Here is an 18842-nt window from a genome sequence, read left to right on the forward strand (position 1 = left end):
TCGAATGTTCTTAATCATTTTAATTAGACGAGAAGATTTTGAGATCTTTAATGCATATTACTAAAGATAAGTGGATTGGTAAGAAGGGAGAAATAAATACAACACTGACGTGAAATCAAATTCTTTCTCCAGCTTATAGTTTGAGGTTGTAGGTCAGTCAGTCCACAAGAAAGTATCGTTTGTTTCCCTCCAATCGAACTCACGGTGTCAATTCCCTTTCAGCCCCTTGGCGCTCTCAGACTCTTATCTCTCGCACATAATAATCACTCAGAAAAAATCTGAAATTCCCACCTCACCTCCCATTTCCCGACAACTGTCAAAACCTAGCTTTGTACACTCACAGCGGACTTCCCCCTCACTCTCTGTGTGAATTATTCTTCAACCTCAAATAGCAAATCTCAAATCCCAACCCTAACATCCACCACTCTGCCATGGAGGTCAGTCCTCTGCATAATCGATGCATTTGGTCGTCGCCAGTTCGTTCTTCGTCCTCGCACCGCCCTCTCCTCGTTTCACTTTCAGCTCGGAAGAGCAAGAGCCCGGGGCTTGTACCTTCGTTTAGATCGACTCGCCGAAGAAATTTGTGCTCGGCTTCGAGCTCCGAGACCTTGATTGGGTCGCGTAAAGAGGACGGCAAGCACAGTCAGGTTGTCAGCAAGAAAGAAGAGGAGGAAGACTTGAAATCTTGGATGCACAAGAATGGGCTACCTCCTTGCAAAGTCGTGCTCAAAGAAAAGCCTTCGCATAATGAGAAACACAGGCCCATTCATTACGTAGCTGCCAGTGAAGATCTTCAGGTGAACGAAGTCTGGATTTGCAGTTCTTTAATTCATTGGTTTTAGCATCTTTTGTTCTTTGAGTCTCTTGATGGAACTTAATTGTTTTTTCTTTGTTTTTCTCAAGGTTGGCGATGTTGCATTTTCCGTGCCGGATTCCTTGGTCGTAACGCTTAAGAGAGTGTTGGGAAACGAAACAATTGGTAATGTACATTGTTTTTATTGTTACTCTTTGTTGACTTTCTCATTATGCTAATATGCTTGGCCAGACCAATACGAACTCGTTCAGCTGCTTAAGATGAATGTTCATGAATCATAATACATGGCACATGGGCATGCATTTATGTGTATTTTCTTCTATGCCTCTGTGTGAGAAAGTCGCTTACTTGGCATGTCATACCGTGATTAATTTCAATGAACATCTAGGACCAATTTTTATTTTCTGCTTAATTCTCTATGCAGCGGAATTATTAACTACAAACAAATTATCGGAATTGGCATGCTTGGCATTGTATCTGATGTATGAGAAGAAACAAGGAAAGAATTCTTTTTGGTATCCATATATAAGAGAGCTTGATCGTCAGCGAGGGAGGGGTCAGTTAGCAGTGGAATCTCCCCTTTTGTGGTCAGAAGCTGAACTGGCTTATCTTACAGGCAGCCCCACAAAGGTAATCCTATGCTTGTTTTCCTTTAACCGTTGTAATATCATTCCTGCAACGATTGCTGTTCATTCTTTGTCAAGTAAGTTGATGGAATACATAGTAATTCAAAACGTTTTAACCATATATTATTGCGGTGATGAATCAGGCTGAAGTTCATGAAAGGGGTGAAGGAATTAAAAGGGAATATAATGAACTTGACACTGTCTGGTTTATGGCTGGGTCCCTATTTCAGGTCATACTCGAGTTTATTTGACCGGCATTAGAACTGTAGCCAATAATATGACTTAAATGTGCTGTTTTTATTTGAATTTTGCAGCAATATCCATATGATAGTCCTACCGAGGCCTTCCCATTTGAGATATTCAAACAAGCTTTTGTTGCAGTTCAGTCATGCGTAGTACATTTACAGGTAAGTTTTTTCATTCCATTTGGTAGTATGTTTTCTTCTTACAATTAACTTGTGCAAGATAAGAAAATATTATAAGTATTTTTGTAAGTGCTCCCTGTCCTCCCTTTTCTCTTTGTGCCATGTCTTTCTAAATCAAAGCATCTGGATTCATTACATTTTTCTCCCCACATTTTTCTCCCCTTTTGAACGCAGAAAGTTAGCTTGGCTCAGAGATTTGCTTTGGTTCCTCTTGGGCCCCCATTGTTAGCTTACAGAAGCAACTGCAAGGCAATGTTGACAGCTACTGATGGTGCTGTTCAACTAGTGGTTGATCGCCCATATAAGGCAGGGGAATCTATTTGTGTTTGGTATGTTATTAAAACTTCTCAAAAGTATATAACTACCACAACTATGAGATGATTTTTTGAACATTTTTTTTTATCATGTTACTGCAATGTAGTATCTTTAATCATAATTTGGTAAAATTTTGCAGGTGTGGACCACAGCCTAATTCAAAATTGCTTATAAACTATGGTTTTGTTGATGAAGATAATTCTTATGACCGTTTGGTGGTTGAGGTAAAATCTGGAAATTTTCTATTACAAGCTTGATGTTTCTGTTCATGTCAAATAAAGTGTTCTATTCTATGTGTTAAGTATGCGACATGACCTTTGTGTTCCAGGCATCTTTGAATACAGAGGATCCTCAATATCAAGATAAAAGAATGGTTGCTCAAAGAAATGGAAAATTATCAGTGCAAGCTTTTCAGGTGTGTACATGAAACTATTTTACTCAAAAAAAATTATTACATGATTGTCCTGCGTTAGTTACTTAATCTCCAATGCTTCAGGTAAATGTGGGAAAGGAAAAAGAAACGGTCTTTGATATGCTTCCTTATCTGCGACTGGGCTATGTTTCAGATCCTTCAGAGATGCAGTCTGTTATCTCTTCTCAAGGCCCAATTTGTCCGGTAAGTTCACTTTTAGGCTAAGAGCAAATGATTTTCATAAAAAAGAATTTAATGGCACTACTCCAAAAGAGAATGAAACCGTAGAATGTTTGAGAACCTTGATAAGGTTTAACAAACATGCCAAAGGCCATCATCTTCAATTCAGTATTATATCATGTAATTACAGAGGTTCTGTATCTGGTATTTGGTGATTGACATATAGTCTATAGACCACGTGGAATTCAAAATTATTCAACTAACCATGTGGAATTTACTTGATTAACTGGTGAATGTCTCTCTTCTTTATTGACATTAAAATTTTATGGTAACATGTACTTTATGTTGTAAACTTATAGGTGAGTCCTTGTATGGAACGAGCAGTGTTGGACCAACTTGCTGATTATTTTAGAACACGGCTGGCTGGCTATCCAACTACATTGAGTGAAGATGAGTCTTTGGTAATCTTGGCTCTTAGAAATTAGTTGGGATCCAACGTATGGCTAACTGAATTTCAATTAATATTCTCTCTTCTGTAGTTGGCAGATGCAAATTTGAATCCAAAGAAGCGAGTTGCTACACAGCTTATTAGGTTAGAAAAGAAAATGCTCCATGCATGTCTGAAGGTGGCAGTTGATCTGATAAACCAGTTACCAGATCACACTGTATCTCCATGCCCAGCCCCTTATGCCCCTTCGTTGAAATAAAAAGGTATCCTCTTGTAAGTTCCTTTCATGTGCGTGTTGCTTATTTGTTATTTGCATTCATACTTGATTGGGATGAACCGCTTGCAGAACTTCTCTGCAATAGTTGGGGTTTCTTAGTTCAAATTGGAGAACATAATGCAGGTAAGTTGATTGAAATTTCATGAATCTGTTAGGATATGGCAAAGCAAGAGAAGAGGGTGTTGGAATGAATGTTACAAAATTACGGGAAATCTAATAAATTCAAGTATTGGATTTAGTGGTTATAATACAATATGGAATGAAGTCAGAGGAGAATTTTGTAAACCTACGAAACTACATCTTTTGTTTGAACTGTGCTCTTGTTTTTCTTTTGCTTGCATGAACTGTAAACTTGGGTTTATACCGGACACATGTTGCCAAAATGTGTCCTTCCAAGAAAACGTGTTGCCGAAAGCTAATTTCATGATAGTTAGCTAGAAACATCGAAACTAAATATTTTGCCTTGATTTTTTCATGGATGGTTTTACATATGTAAACACTAACCTGGTTCATAGTTTAAAAATTTGTTTAAGGAAGCTCATAGTTGATCATTCAGAATGGAAAAGGTTTCGTAGTTGATCAGACGCAGACCACTTCAGTTTTACAGATCAGTATGTAACAAATCCATATGATTTACGGAAAAAATATTTATTTTTGCAGGTAGATCCAAGAAAGAAGTGGGCTATGCATAAGGCAAGCAAGGAATCTAGCAGGCATCAAAGAGGAGATAATGGGGCATTTGTACTCAGCGTAAACTGTGAATTTCTTTCCACTTGTTTGTCAGCATACGATATGAATCCCTCAACACTTTCCAACATATATTCCCCCCGATTCATGTCTTGCTTTCTTCAGATGATGTGACTATTTCATGGGACAGAGAACTGCTTTCAACGGGAAAAGACCCCAAAAAAAAAAAAAAAAGAGAGAGAGAGAGAGAAGAAAGAATTGGTATCAAGGATGATGCCTCTGATAATTTTGGTAGCTGATGTAATCTGGGTCATTCTCTGTAAATGATGTAAAGATTGAACCGACCAGACTTTATCCAATTGTGTTCCTCTTGTACATTACTGGCTTCGTAATCTCTCGTAAAAATTATTGTATCTTGATCAATTGTTTAGAGGTTATTTCATCTGACCTTGCTATATTACAATGTTGATTTCGTTTCACACTCCTCCAATCCTAACCCTCATTTAGTAATCGGATCCCGCACCACAATGTTTTCATTCCTGCGTTAGTAAACAAATGAGCATTCCCATTTTTGTTTAGTAAGCACGCCCTAAGATTGGGCCTGTCCCGGCCCATGCAGACTGCCAAGCCACCTTCATTTGTTTTTTTGGGTCTGAGCAAAGCCACCTTCATTTTCCTCAATTAAAACCAAAGGAGCGCGTATTGCATTTTAGTGCGCTGAACAGTATTCTCTGCTCTGCTCATCAAGATCCGAACCGACCTTCACTACAACGCCGCTCTTTGCTCATCTCAATGACTAAATCCTCTCCGCCACCTACGCCTAGCGTTTCTCGGAGTTCATCACCGGTGTCAAGAAAGAAATCAACAGTTGCGTGGAGTCGCCGATCGATGATCTACGAATCTCAATCACCGAGACGAGCTCGTCTCGCTTTGTGAAACTCGTTAGGGTTTCCAATTGTTGGTACCGTATCGGCCAGAAGATGATCGACGGATCTGACGCAGTTTCAAAGATGGCGTTCGAGTCGAATGGGCCAGAAGTTTTAGGAGTCCGATTGCAAGAGGATAAGGAGACTAGGAATTCGATTCTCTCCGTCTTCAGGAAGATGCGGAACTCGTTAATGGCGAGGTCATTTGGTTATTGCAGTGGAGAAATTCTGTAGGCCGTGGCCTCGAGTTCGCCTGAGGCATCCAAGTTGTTTGGTGGTTTCAGTGGGACGGTTGCGGATAGCAATGGGAAGAGGTTCGCGCGGGAGCTTCATTTGTGGTTTTGCAATTGGTGCAGTTGTCGATCTTCATAATGCAGGTATTCTTCATCTTATTTTGTTGACTTGGGAAAACATATCAGTTTTCGTCTCCGTCCGTTGAAAACATATTGAAATTATGGAAAATTAGGGTTGAGTATTCAATTTCCGTTCATTGGTTATGTCAAATTACCGTCAGGGACGTTACATTACTGAATCTACTGTTGTTCGTTGGTTATGTCAAATCACATAAGCTTTAAGAAACATAACATAACCTGCTTGAAAATGTATCTGTGCTTCATTGTCAAAAAAGGAATGTTGATATTCAGAGTTAGGTTTTCTGGTGCATTATTGTTGATTTGGGAAAACATATCAGTTTTCATCTCTGTCCGTTGAAAACATAATGAAATTATGGAAAAATTAGGGGTGAGGCCTGCTAGTAGTCAATTTCCGTTCATTAGTTATGTCAAATTACCGTCGGGAGCATTACATTACTGAATCTACTACTGTTGTTGGTTGGTTATGTCAAATCACATAAGCAGCTTTACCTTTTTGTTTTAAAAAGCATAACATAACCTGTTTGAAAATGTATCCAGAGTTATGTCAAAAAAGGGAATGTTGATATTCAGAATTAGGTTTTCTGGTGCATTATTGTTGTCTTTCCTCAAGTAAAGCTCCAGTTTGCAACTTTGTTTCACAACTTTGTCTCCTCAGCCGTAAATGCATTCATTCTTCGTTCCCTTTGCCTGCCTGTCTGTTTTTGCAATGCATCTTGTTTTTCGGTGTAATCTGTTAGTAAAGAATGAGTGTTATACTTTTTCTTTTTCATGGTGAAGACGGAGGACGATGACGAAGAAGGTGAGAGACTGAAGACTCCAAAATTCATATGATGATGATGATGAGGAAAAAAAAGAAAGCAAAAGAGGAAATTTTGGAGATGGGACGGAATAGAGGAAATATTGAGAATGTAGGCCCAAAATATTGCGCCCTGGTCCTACCCACGGCTCAATAAGTTGGACACAGCCCAGAAATCGGCCCAATAATCGGAAAATAGGTATAAAGTCAGCCCAAATAATGTACATACGTCGGCCCAATTAAATAAATGTCAGCCCTATAAAGTGAAAACAGGCCCAATGATAAGAAACAGGCCCAAAGATGGCCCAGTAATGTGAAAACAGGCCCAAAGATGGCCCAGTAATGTGAAAACAGGCCCAATAACATCCTAGCAGGCCCAAAGGCGGCCCAGTAACGGGAAAGCAGGCCCAAATTAGCCCCAATAATGTGAAAACAGGCCCAATAACATTAAACCAGGCCCAAAAGCGGCCCAATGAATTGAAAACAGATCCAAAAGCGGCCCAATAACGTGAGATAGGCCCAAAGCCATCCCAATAACTGGAAAACAGGCCCAAAGCCGCCCCAATAACGTGAAAACAGGCCCAATAACATGAAACCAGGCCCAAAAGCGGCCCAATAAAGTGAAAACAGATCCAAAAGAGGCCCAATAACGTGAGATAGGCCCAAAGCCATTCCAATAACTTGAAACAGGCCCAAAGCTAGCCCAATAACGTGAAAACAGGCCCAACTTTGCCCCGGTAACGTGAAAACAGGCCTAATGATGGCCCAAAGGAGGCCCAATAAAGTAAAAAAGGCCCAAAGAAGGCCCAATAACATGAAACCTAGCCCAAAGGCGGCCCAATAACGTGAAAATAGGCCCAAATTCGGCCCAATAACGTGCAACGGCCCAAAGGGCGGCCCAAAAACGTAAAAAAGGCCTAAAATTGGCCCAATAACGTAAAAAGGCCCAAATTCAGCCCAATGACGTTCAAGTATGCCCAAAGTCGGCCCAATAACTTTCAAACAGGCCCAAATGTTGCCCACGGCGAGAAAAGCGGCCCAATGCTTGCCCAATAAATTAAAAATGGCCCAAATTTGGAAGTGATTTAAAAAAGGGCCAGGATTCGGTCCAATAACGTAAAATGGGGCCAGAAGTAGGACCAGAATGGGCCTATTAAAGCTAATTTGGGGCGGAAATTAGCATGTTTTGGCCGTGGAAAAAATTATTAAAGGCATGTGTAAATAGTGGGCCCAGCATATGGCCCACAATTATTGGTACGAATTGAGCCTAAGGAAGCCCAGAGTTGATGGGCCAAAACGCTGTAGTATACATTCCTCTGACCCGCATTACTAGGCTCAGTGGTGTTGAAAAGGTAAAGCCCAAAGACGAAGAAATTTATGGGCCTGTCGAACCAGATAGTTTGACATTAGAAATGTTCCTGGTGTAAAGCCTCGAATGTCGATCCATAGGCCGACCAAGCCTATATCCTTGTTAATTTTCTTACCACTGCACATGCATAGTTTCAGCTCTCTCTAATGCCTCCTTTCTGGACATGCTATTTAAATAACCGTTGTAGGAAACAATAAAAAAATAAAGCAAAACAAAAGCTAATACAAAACATGACCAAAACTAATTCTATAACTAGACAGTACCTAGAGATATCTTCTTCTCAATTGGGAGAAAATCACTGAAATTTTTTCATCTCTTTGCACAATAAGGAGCCGAAAAGACATAAAATGGTCCAGCATCTTTGCCATCACAATTCTCAAGTTCACGTAGATAGGTCGATATACAGCGTGATCCTGCTTAATTCATATGTTAAATTTCTGAGGAACAGTGTCGAAATCATCGAAGTCAAATCTCTGTCGTTCTCTTCCAACCTGAACATTAATGCAGGTGATTGTTTGATTATCATGATCAATAGCTTTACAACCAGTTCCGCTACAATGTGGAAACAACACTCACCTTTCCTAAGAACAAAGCATCAGACGAGATGTTTTCATCCATAGCAGTCAGCTTCCTTGACAGTGCCATTATCCTGGATGAAAAGGAAATAAATAAATTCAAAATCGAAAGAAGAAAAGGAAAAAAAAACGTCACTAACTGTAGTTGACATGTGGAGGTAATATTTCACTGGAAAAATATTCCTTTCATCTATTTAAATGATATCGCATCATGAAGAATTAGAGTGCTATGTTAGCATTAATAAACTACAAGTATTCACGATTCTCTCTCTCTCTCTCTCTCCACCCGCCACTGCCCCCCACCCAAAGAAAAGGGCAATAATCCAACATATAAATTGATAACCAAACAATTTACCTCTGTATTGATGAGTCAATATGTTCAATCATCTGACAGGTTTTATACTGTTCAGGATCCTCAAGAAATCTAACCATTCCATCTTTCTGGTTAATTGTGGCAAATATCTCACCATCTTGGATCTGTACATCGAGAAAGAAAAAAAGTTAGGGTACAATACTAATATTTGTAATACCAAAACTCTACTGCTAGTACTTTGCATTTACCATTTGTAGCACATGCATTTCTGCCTCCTTGGCGCTGTTTAGTTGAACACTGTTGGCGATATCTTGGAGGGAGAGAGTCAAGTATGTCTGAGTCAATCTCTGAATGTTTCGCTTATACATGGAAGATATAACCTGCTTCACCAGTCCAAGATTGTTGTCCTGAGGGAAAACACAATCAAAAGCCTTGTTAAGAAGGTTAAAGATTCCATGAAAGAGAGAATCATATTGCATCCAATTTGTCAATAAAACCAACAGGATGAAACTATTATAAAGAACTCACGTTTTCAAACTTTTCCTTGTACTTCTGCACACATGTCTCCAATTCTTCAATTTTTCCAGTGCTATAGCTATTTGCCAATTCAATGTAGGGCTGCACAATAGAGGATTAAAAACCAAATGAAGTCAGTGGAGCTGGTAAATTACAGCTCAAGTGCTAGCCTAACATTATCCGAACTTAAATATGTAGATATCACAAAGGCCAAGAAACTTATAAAAGAAAATAGATCTATAGTGAAGCGCAATGCTCAACTTTAGCTTAACCTGACAAAAGTTCTTCAGATTCCTCTGAGCTACTGATGAGGTGTATTTAGGGAGACTGGTAGAGAACTGTCACCATGAATAACGCAATCATCAGATTATCCTCAAACTTATTAACAGCATATACAGATGAACGTGTCAAGTTAAAACCAGGCAAATTGAATCTTTCGAACCATAGTATCCCTGTTGTGTGAATTGACTTACAAAATCAAATTAAACTTCAAGTAGAGGGATCCATGCGAAGAAAAGCCATACCTGCCCATGGTGAATGAGTGAAGCCAATATGTACTTTTTGTATGCTTCAACAGCTATTGCATTAATAACAGTCATTGGAGCTGTTACAACCTGGAAAATATGTTTCGCGATTAGGATGGACAAGTATATAAAATTCAAAATACAGTAGATAATTTAGAAAGTATAAGGAGGTAAACATAGAATATAGATGACAGACATTGTGTAGAAGCTCCAATGCTTTCTGAAAACGCTTTTGTCCGATGCATATCATCCCCCTACAGTGATGTGAAAGGTGAAATATTGTAAGAAAACTTCCTTAGCAACACCAAATCCTCAAAGCTAGAAGCATTAACAAGCCTTCTAAAGACTAATGACATTCCACATCAATCATCAAACTGATGAATCTTCAACTTATTAAAGTGGATTCTGTCACCTAGCACACAATGGATCAGTTCCAGTCTTCTTTTCAAAATGAAATATAAGTGTTTTACATTTAATCAGTAACTATATTCCATATAAATAATCAAGTAAAATGTAAGGCTAGAAATGTAAATAACCACAACAAATGAAACAGAATAACACTCTTAAAACAAGAATGTGTTATCTTACTTGACTTATTTAATCAATTAAAAGTAATTAATTATATTTAAATTTCTAATGGTCCAAAGAACCAAAAGAGAAATATCACATTTCAATACTCTTAAAATGGATATTTATAATTCACTCTCTTACTAAAATTCTATTACCAAATAAACTACAACCCTGAAAATCATGGTTAATGGTAATAAAAATTTCATTCTCAAAACATAGGATTATGAAATCCTATCAGTTGGCTCTAACAATATGACAGAATGCCTACTCTAAAACAAGAATTCCAGGAGCGTTTCCTAGATGCAAGAGCATATAAAACATAGAAGAAGTAAGAAATGTCAGATGAAGAAAGGAACACTACCAAACATAATTTTCTCAATATTTAAAAACCAGTTAACTTAAATGAAAGAAAATGTGTCAAACTGAAATAGATAATACTCTGTAGAAAGAGCCACCCACCCGTAATAGCAATAGAGAAAAAGATCCCTTGGCTGATCAACCTCAAAAATGTCATCACCTAAAATGGACAATCCAGCTTTATAGCATTTTGACAACAAACAAAGAAGAAGAAACTCTGGATGCAAGGAAGTCAAATGTTCTGAGGAGGTCTGAATTTTCCGAATTGCTGTCAACATTGGTGCGACTCCCCGCAGTGGTTCTTCAAGAACCGTAACTTGATCTTTGAACCTCTTACAAACAGATAGGACTACAAACAGAACAAATCAACAAGAGTAGGAATCGGAGGTGCAATCTAACAACATTTACACAAGTCCAATATAAAAGAGTAAAGAATAATACATTTATCAGGTGCCAAACGAATCTGCTCCGTATCACAGGAATTAATAAATGTGGCAATAGGCAAAACCAACGCACTTCCTTGCTCCTTTGAAATCGAACCAGAAGAGCATGCCTCTCTGACAACACATATACCCATTAAAGAGAGTCAATTTCCACCGATTTCCAAATGCTCGTGAATACTAACTTGGCAGAATCTTATACAAAAGAACCGCACACTACAAATGCTTTTGACAATCAAATTTCTAAACTCAAATGCAATTTCATCCAATGCCAGAATTCTTAGTGCAGATTATGTAGAATTAGATTAAGGATTTTCCAGAATTCTTTTAAACGCAACGCAGATATAACTTCAATCTATGTGGATTAGAGCTCGCACTCTCACCCGATAATCAAACCCTAAGACATTGTGTACAAAGCCGTCCAACTAAACCCTAGGAAACCGATCATTGAAAAAGAAAAATACATGAATGAAATTAGACAAAAAAGGTAATGTTAGAGTGAAGAAGACGCTCACAGGATGTAGAGGTATCCGAGAGAGTGCTTGGAGGGGTCAAGCTGGTCCAGAACAGGAAGTAATCGAGTCGACTCGGCGTAGAGCGAGTCCGGCGCCTGCTTCAGAACAACATGAAGGTGCGAGATGTCCCCAGCGCTCGATAGCCCTTGGATATTCGCCACCAGAGCTTGTAAAGCGTCCATGGTTTTAGGTCGAGCTTTCGATTTCTACGTACCAGGAGCAGAGGAGAGAAAAAGCTTCGAGAGCTCGTTCTGGCTTTGGTTTAAAAACGCAAAGAATGGACGGGGATCGACTCGTCGCTTTCGCTGAGCTGAATGTCCGGTTCGATTAATAAAACTCGGTTATTAGGATAATAATAAAAAGGGTAAAAAGTCATTTTTGGGATACGTAGTTCACCTATTTTACAACTTTAGTCACCGTAGTTTTAATCCTGTGAACGTCAAGGAAAATTCCAGAGAGAGAGAGAGAGAGAGAATGGCGGACTATCACTTTGTGTACAAGGACGTGGAAGGAGCATCGACGCAGTGGGATGACATACAGAGAAAGCTAGGGAACCTACCAGCGAAACCACCAGCGTTCAAGCCAGCACCTTTCACTCCGGCCAATGATCAAGCCTCTCTTCCTAAAGACAAGTCCTGGATCGATGAAAAGACCGAGCAGGACCTCGAGGACCTCGAAGACAATCCCGATCTCGACGACGATCGCTTCCTCGAAGAATATAGGAAGAAGAGGCTGGCTGAGTTGAGAGAAACAGCTAAGGTAGCGAGGTTTGGATCGGTTGTGCCGATTTCGGGATCAGATTTCGTGCGAGAGGTTTCGCAAGCTCCGGCTGATGTTTGGGTGGTTGTGATTCTGTACAAAGAAGGAATTGCGGAATGTGGGGTGCTGATGCAATGCTTGGAAGATTTGGCTGCGAAATACCCAGCTACCAAATTTGTGAAGATAATATCCACCGACTGCATCCCAAATTACCCAGATCGTAACGTTCCCACTGTTTTGGTGTACAACAGTGGTGCTGTCAAAGCAAATCACGTTGGCTTGCGAAGCTTTGGCCGGAGATGCACACCTGAAGGTATTTTCACTTTGACCTTCAGTTGGGTCTTTTTTAGCACATTGAATGTGGAGAAGTGGAGCATAAACTTCAACACCAATGTTCACAAACTGTTTTTAATGAATTTTTACTGAATATTATCAGGTGTGGCATTAGTTCTCTGCCAATCAGATCCTGTGCTCACCGATGGGCAGAGTGGAAATGGCCGGTCAAGGAAAGCTGTGATCGACGGGGTTCGCAAGAGGTTTATAGAGAAAGTTGTGACAGAGCATGAAAATGATGACGATGGATCTTCAAGCGATTAGACTTTATATTTGGTTTCTTCTGTAAGAGTTTGAGTTCAGATGAATAAAATGACCCTTGTTTGTTTGTGCGTCTTTCCAGTTCTTGCACAACCTTTTTGCTTTTCCCATTGTTTTTGTGAAAGATTATGATTCTCATGTGTTAACGTGAGTGGCTGATTCCGATGTGTTAGAAAGTGCTTGTAATTGAGTTGCACCTAATTTGTGAAATCCACCAAATCCATATGGAAAATAGCCATTCGGTGTTTTTGTCTACCGAAAAAAGAAAAAAAATGAACTCCATTGGCACCACTGAAGTATAAATAAAGCACCGGCTAGGTACCCAAAAAAGAAATTTAGTGATTTCAAACATCTACCGTTGGACATATTTATTTGTGAAAATCTGAAAAAAGTGGGGGTGGGTTATAGAATTGGAGCTTCAAAAAATATGAAAGTTTTGAAACTTTATTTTATTGGGGGCATTATCAAATGCCCGTCTTTCTGACATTTTTCTAAGGAAAAGCCTACTCTGGTGGTATACAATTTATGCAGCACAGAAAAATCTATGCGCATAAATACATAGTTCTAGAGGCGCCTCTGTTAACCATATCGTCTGCCCACGTTTGGTTCCAGATGGGGCGTTTCCAGATCAGAATATCACCATACGCATCATCTTGCTTCACATCCACGTACCCTTTAGTTTTCAACACCTGCAAAAATAAATAAATAAATGAAAAAAAATTCAATAATGTATTACACACGGGACTACCAGGTTTTGATCTGCATGTTTGGACGTAAGATTTTGGGGTTCATGGGATAAGTTTCTGTACAGCAACATTAAAATAAGAAAGAAGCAGCTGGCTCATGAATTTGGAAGATGCACCATAAAATGACCCAAACTCATGACGAAGCCAAATCAAGATTCTAAACCACATAGTACAGATAGATCATACCAGTATCTCATAAAATAGCCTTGCACTTTCTCTCTTAGTTCTTCCTTCTGAAACCTGCAACAAGTTCACTTCCTCCTCTCCTTGTTTTTTACGATTCGGAAAGTGTCTCTGCAAGTACCTTGCAACTACTCTGTATGCACAAGTTGTTATTGAAGAAAAAGTTGGTGTAAGAAAAAATATTAGCCCTGACATTTATGCCAAAAGAATTTCAAGAGGGCAAATCCACCATACCTGGTTCTTCCTGACCATCCATCTACAACAAAAATAAGTTTCAGAGTTTAGGATTGAGAAAAAAAAATGCAAATCAAACAAAATCTAGCTTAATGAAATCAATTTGAGCCTCTTACCCACTTCAGGGTTAACTCCTTCACATAAATCAATCTCCTGAGGCAAGATTAAAAAGAATTAAAGAGACATAATCAATTCCAGAACAAATGAGAAACAAAATAATAACATGTAGCAGCATCAATATCATACATGCTTGTTTCAGACCTTTAATAGTAAAAGCAAGCTTGTCATGTGCAGTCACTTGTCTGACTACCACACATAGAAAGATTTCCAGGATGGCTATGCTCTATACTAAGTTACTAACATTGACTTATCTACATGTCTATCAACAGCTAGTATCTGAGAAAAGCATCTAATCGTTTCTTGTAGATGCTTTTCTTACAATAAAATTCCATAGTAATAATTACTTTACCTCATTCAGCAGATTGAAATCATGTTCTTGATCCCTGCCCAGAAATGGTACTTCTTCTACAGTTCCAGATGGGTCAGCTTGCTCCCTGCCCAGGGATGGCTCCTTCTCTATCCTTCCAGATGGCCCAGGTCCTAATATATCCCTGTCCAGAAATGGTACTTCTTCTAAACTTTCAGGTGGGTCAGCTTGCTCCCTGCTCAGGCACGGGTCTTCCTCTATCCTTCCAGATGGCTCAGGTCTTACTATATCCACATCATGAGCTTCAGGGCTGTTTGGACTCTCAAATGATTTCATTGACTGTGAGCGACGAATAGGTGTTTCTGGTGCAATTTCTATTTGCTCTGACCTACCAACACTCGGAGATTCCACCACATCTAACTTTTCTGGAGTTCCAACAGTTTCAGCAGGTTCTATAATCTTTAATTTCCTTTTGCAGGACAGGGATTTAAGTTCTTGTGAAACACCAGCTGCAAATGCGGTTAGCAGCGGTTCCACAACTGATGAACCAGAAAGTAAATAACGATAGGAAATTACCAGGTAGCAATGGCTCCGAGAAATCATGGGTTAGAATTCCAATTTGACAGGCTTTCCAAACAGCAAGGGCAGTTTGAGGAACTTTTCTTCTTTTAGAAACCAGGTCACTTGCATCATGTATGCTTCGCCGGATTACCCTGTGAAATTTTATGTTACGGTTTCTTATTCCTTGGTCAACTTATAATCCATTGAAACATAATTAAAATCCAAAGTGTCCGAAAGGATGTTATTTCAAATATAATGATGGATGCTCCAAACGTCATTTTAACTTTTATGGATAAAATTAGAAATAATTTCTAGCCTAGATTTCTACAAATAGACAAAACAGGAACACTTCAATTTAACACATGTAAAGGGACAGTAAACCCTCACGTACTCATTAGGCAGCACTGTCATATCATCAATGACACATTTTCTTTTCCTAGAAATTCGAGCAGATTCCTTAGTAGCTGGTGTACGAATAACCATAAACTTTGGTGTAGTAATACCTGCATTATGATAAATAAATTAGGACAAACTTGTTAAGCATACATGAAATTTTGATTTTATATATACATTGCAAAGCAAAAGATGGAACTCAGAACAGTATTTGACTAAGAAAAACTAACGTCCAACTCTGTATATAAGGTGCTAAAGCAACTCTTTTTCAAGTCCTAAACAACTATAGGAATTGAATACTTAAGAGGTAAAAAGAAACATAACATTAAATTCCTTTGTTGAGAAGTATGCACCTAAAGCACTGGGGAGCTTGGCACCAGGAGTTCCATCATATTCAACAGAGAGAGGATCTGGATCTTCTTGCACAATAATTTGGTGTTCTATACTTTTTGGTGAACTCGTCTCTGGCAATTTTATTGGCTCTCTGTCAATATGATTCTCTTCACCAGATGAACAAACAAGTTCTCGAGATTGCTTCGCCCCAAGAAACATATCAAGGTCCATGTACTCTTCTTGAGAAACTGTACATCTTAGCAGTTTTTCCATATTAGCTTCTGAGGCAATTAGATTATTGTCTTGTCTTATAACCTGACACGTCTGATTTTCTGGTTGCACCAACTCTGGTTCCATAATCTCCTCACGATCAATTTGATGATCTTCACTGGATGATCTAACATAGTAGGAAGGTTCTCTCTCAGTCCCATGGACTGTCTCTAGGTTCAAACCTTCCTGAGACAACGTAAGGTCTCGAGGCTTTTCCATGCTTGATTCTCCTTGAATTCCATCTTCAGACGGTGCTATAACTGGAGCCTTTATCTGCTCTCTATTAGTTTCTTGATCTTCTCCATATGAAACAACTTGGTTTGGAGTTTCTTCCTGAACTCCACAAAATGTTTCTAGGTCTGTGCATTCTTCTTGAGAGAACCTATTCTCTTGATGCTTCTCCACAAATGCTTCTGAGTTGGCTCCATGACTTGATGTTTTGAACTCCATGTCAAAGTCCAACATGTAAGATGAAAGTACACTGAAATAAGAAATACTTGTCAAAAATAAGATTAAAGGAAAGTATTCGAAAATGAATTTAGGGACGACACAAAATTATAAACTTCGAGCATCTTGAATGGTTATACGTACTCTTTGATTGGGGTGAAATCAGCAGAGGAAATATTGTCACAGACACCAAATTCCTCATAACCATACTGCACAAACACAAACTGACACCTCAGGTGCATATTCTGGACGAAACTTAATCAAACCTATGAAAATTCTTACGAGGCAGGAAATTTGGAAAATCATTAAGAACTAATTGTCATAAGAAAATGAATGTCTCTTAGGGCCTGAAAGGAGATAAGTTAATACCATGAAAAGTTCAGCAGAACAAGAAAAGAATGAATGCATATTAGGCTAAAAAAAACTGACAAAATAGATAAACATTAGAATGACTATGTGACGTACCATTTCTGAATAAAACTGTCCAATTCCATTCCCCTTTGCACAATCTGTTTCATATCATGCCGAATCGTGTAAAATTATACAAATAGAATTAAGTGAATAGTATTAAGGACCAAACATTTAATACCTTTAAGTGTGATATCTTCATGGGAAACCACATTGCATCTGGGAAGTAAGGGAAGCAAACATGTTAAATATGAGAACTACATACGGTAACATCCTCATAAGGTTTTTTAAGCTACACAGCTTACCCACTGACATCTTCAACTTCAAGGATCCCCAGATCAAAAGCATCAAGTTCAAATCTATCCGGTAGAGTAACAGAGTAATAAGGCGCCCGCAGCTTGTCTGCATCTGCATTCTTTTTTGTACTAACCACAAATTTGTTGATTTTAATCAGCACTTCATTGCAATCATTGAACAGATATTCAACCTTTTTCGAGTATATTCGAACGACACCAAGAAGAAGGTAGGCGAGAACCCTGTATGCAACAACATCCCATTCATCTTGCAAAATTTTATCTGCACCAAGAGAATAGGGTTTAAAGATATTTCAGGCTCAATGTCAAATAACATGAAGAGGTATTCCTGGTAACCAGCAAAAGAATAACATTTTTCCCAGAAAATTCTGTCTTCTTCTTACAACTTCTTATGCAAAACAGCCAGTGACTAATGACAAACCCAGAAACCTGAATTAGGGAGCAACTAAGCGGATCCAACAAATGGCTAGATGGTTGATAACAGTAACTAATGGCAAACCCAGAAACCAGGTTACAAAATTAATGTACTTCAGAGCAAATACAATGTAATTAAGCCACCAAATATGAATACCCGTGAAGAGAAAATACCCTTTCCATAATAGAAAAAGAAAATCTTCCTAGCACTCTTCTAACAACACCCGCTGCCCGCACATCAATATTTTTATTAAAAACGAAAGAAACAGAGAAGCCCCAAAGAGAAAAAAAGAAGAGAAACACTGTTTGGTTTTTGGAGAAACAATCAGAGAAAAGTTAGCAAACAGTGTGTGCTCAAATATTGTAAGAAAAAAACCCCATTACAAAAATTTATGGTTTTGTTGTGATTTTCCCCTCATTTTTTTCAAATGTCAACCAAAGGCAAGCAAATCATGAGAAAGACGGCGAAGAGAAAGGGAAACGAACCAACAGAGGAGGAGATGTCAGTCTGAGTGACCTGCGCCTTCTTGAGCTTTTTGAAAGAGTAAGCGGCAACCCAAATGGCGCCCAAAGGCCCCTTCCTTGAAAGGAGGCACTGTGAGTAGAACATGCCCTTTTTCCAATTGGCTTTCTTTAGCTTTTTTCACTCTCTCTGTTATTTGGTTCCTCTTCTCACTTATCTCGGAGATAAAAGGAAAAGAAACGCACGAACTGCTAACTGCAAACAAATGACAGGGGCCGCGGGAGGGAAGGAGGTCCTTAAGAAATAACAAGAAACGGTCGATTGCTGTAGTGTGCCCGGTAAGTCTCAGACCGAAAAAAACAAAACAAAAATATAAGTAAACAAATTAGGCAAAACCTTTTTCTTTTCTTTTTTTTTTCCTAGGCCCAATTTAAATTTAGGCACATTCAATTCAACACACGTCATATTTTTGGAGATTACAAATCAAGCGGATTGAAAAACAAACTGTATCAGAAAAGAAAAGATGGAAGTTAATGATAAAGATATGATTATAGCAAATATCTTTTCTATGTATGGTTTGTGTCAAATTTTCATACTAGACTACCCAAAACTTATTTTTAGGATGGTAATGTTACATCGTATGTCTGCCTCATATTTATAAATTTTAATTTAAATGTTGCTATATAACATATTCCGTATTCTAGAAAGAACACTTATTGCCTTTAAAAATAAAAAGTACAAGGATTATAAACTTATTTCAGTCCATGAAAAATTAGATGATGTTAATTAATTACTTTTCATTTTGGCTTCTTTGGTAGGTGACAGTCTACCTCCCAT

General features: G+C 38.6%; 4 protein-coding genes and 1 long non-coding RNA gene across 7 annotated transcripts; 3 read left to right on the forward strand and 2 right to left on the reverse strand.

Annotated features, from left to right (window-relative positions):
• Positions 23-4607, forward strand: LOC18782119 (histone-lysine N-methyltransferase setd3). 2 transcript variants are annotated; one of them, XR_002270712.1, is made up of 13 exons: positions 23-797; positions 904-979; positions 1239-1444; positions 1584-1670; positions 1755-1847; positions 2040-2194; positions 2320-2404; positions 2509-2595; positions 2677-2796; positions 3132-3233; positions 3312-3483; positions 3567-3620; positions 4158-4607. XR_002270712.1 is itself a non-coding variant. In XM_007216274.2 (12 exons), the coding sequence occupies exons 1-11, from the start codon at positions 432-434 to the stop codon at positions 3477-3479; spliced, it is 1545 nt and encodes a 514-aa protein (XP_007216336.2). In that variant the 5' UTR covers positions 26-431; the 3' UTR covers positions 3480-3483; positions 4158-4607. The 2 variants fall into 2 exon arrangements, 1 of the variants encoding a protein (XP_007216336.2); XM_007216274.2 differs by lacking the exon at positions 3567-3620 and having other exon boundaries at positions 26-797.
• Positions 4847-6631, forward strand: LOC109947928. Its single transcript, XR_002270713.1, has 2 exons — positions 4847-5487; positions 6262-6631. It is a non-coding gene; the product is annotated as an uncharacterized LOC109947928 (long non-coding RNA).
• Positions 7695-11790, reverse strand: LOC18783843 (COP9 signalosome complex subunit 3). The gene is made up of 11 exons (XM_007215375.2): positions 11460-11790; positions 10946-11061; positions 10607-10853; positions 9774-9831; positions 9578-9667; positions 9326-9391; positions 9066-9155; positions 8786-8944; positions 8580-8701; positions 8226-8298; positions 7695-8140 (listed from the first exon to the last, which is right to left on the reverse strand). The coding sequence occupies exons 1-11, from the start codon at positions 11639-11641 to the stop codon at positions 8072-8074; spliced, it is 1272 nt and encodes a 423-aa protein (XP_007215437.1). The 5' UTR covers positions 11642-11790; the 3' UTR covers positions 7695-8071.
• Positions 11877-13017, forward strand: LOC18782136 (phosducin-like protein 3). Its single transcript, XM_007215791.2, has 2 exons — positions 11877-12531; positions 12655-13017. Exons 1-2 carry the CDS (start codon positions 11934-11936, stop codon positions 12813-12815), a joined length of 759 nt encoding a protein of 252 aa, XP_007215853.1. The 5' UTR covers positions 11877-11933; the 3' UTR covers positions 12816-13017.
• Positions 13132-18503, reverse strand: LOC18782514 (sister chromatid cohesion 1 protein 2). 2 transcript variants are annotated; one of them, XM_020559473.1, is made up of 13 exons: positions 18029-18503; positions 17120-17390; positions 16996-17033; positions 16872-16915; positions 16551-16615; positions 15710-16440; positions 15355-15466; positions 14979-15115; positions 14445-14896; positions 14092-14128; positions 13976-13997; positions 13745-13874; positions 13132-13501 (listed from the first exon to the last, which is right to left on the reverse strand). In XM_020559473.1, the coding sequence occupies exons 1-13, from the start codon at positions 18150-18152 to the stop codon at positions 13355-13357; spliced, it is 2310 nt and encodes a 769-aa protein (XP_020415062.1). In that variant the 5' UTR covers positions 18153-18503; the 3' UTR covers positions 13132-13354. The 2 variants fall into 2 exon arrangements, with proteins under 2 accessions (XP_020415062.1, XP_020415061.1); XM_020559472.1 differs by having other exon boundaries at positions 14445-14911; positions 18029-18502.

Source organism: Prunus persica, chromosome G3, assembly GCF_000346465.2.
Source record: "Prunus persica cultivar Lovell chromosome G3, Prunus_persica_NCBIv2, whole genome shotgun sequence".
In the NCBI taxonomy this organism is placed as follows: Eukaryota; Viridiplantae; Streptophyta; class Magnoliopsida; order Rosales; family Rosaceae; genus Prunus; species Prunus persica.

Bases quoted from the DNA above. Each gene is read 5' to 3' on its own strand.
- LOC18782119 (XM_007216274.2), top strand. From the start codon at position 432: ATGGAGGTCAGTCCTCTGCATAATCGATGCATTTGGTCGTCGCCAGTT. The intron at 980-1,238 runs GTAATGTACATT...TTCTCTATGCAG, and splicing joins GTTGGGAAACGAAACAATTG to CGGAATTATTAACTACAAAC. The intron at 1,848-2,039 runs GTAAGTTTTTTC...TTTTGAACGCAG, and splicing joins CATGCGTAGTACATTTACAG to AAAGTTAGCTTGGCTCAGAG.
- LOC18783843 (XM_007215375.2), bottom strand. From the start codon at position 11,641: ATGGACGCTTTACAAGCTCTGGTGGCGAATATCCAAGGGCTATCGAGC. The intron at 10,854-10,945 runs GTATTATTCTTT...TTCTGTTTGTAG, and splicing joins TCGTTTGGCACCTGATAAAT to TCCTATCTGTTTGTAAGAGG. The intron at 9,668-9,773 runs GTCTGTCATCTA...CATATTTTCCAG, and splicing joins CATTGGAGCTTCTACACAAT to GTTGTAACAGCTCCAATGAC.
- LOC18782136 (XM_007215791.2), top strand. From the start codon at position 11,934: ATGGCGGACTATCACTTTGTGTACAAGGACGTGGAAGGAGCATCGACG. The intron at 12,532-12,654 runs GTATTTTCACTT...GAATATTATCAG, and splicing joins CCGGAGATGCACACCTGAAG to GTGTGGCATTAGTTCTCTGC.
- LOC18782514 (XM_020559472.1), bottom strand. From the start codon at position 18,152: ATGTTCTACTCACAGTGCCTCCTTTCAAGGAAGGGGCCTTTGGGCGCC. The intron at 15,467-15,709 runs GTGCATACTTCT...ATCATAATGCAG, and splicing joins CAAGCTCCCCAGTGCTTTAG to GTATTACTACACCAAAGTTT. The intron at 13,875-13,975 runs GTATGGTGGATT...TTGTGCATACAG, and splicing joins GGATGGTCAGGAAGAACCAG to AGTAGTTGCAAGGTACTTGC.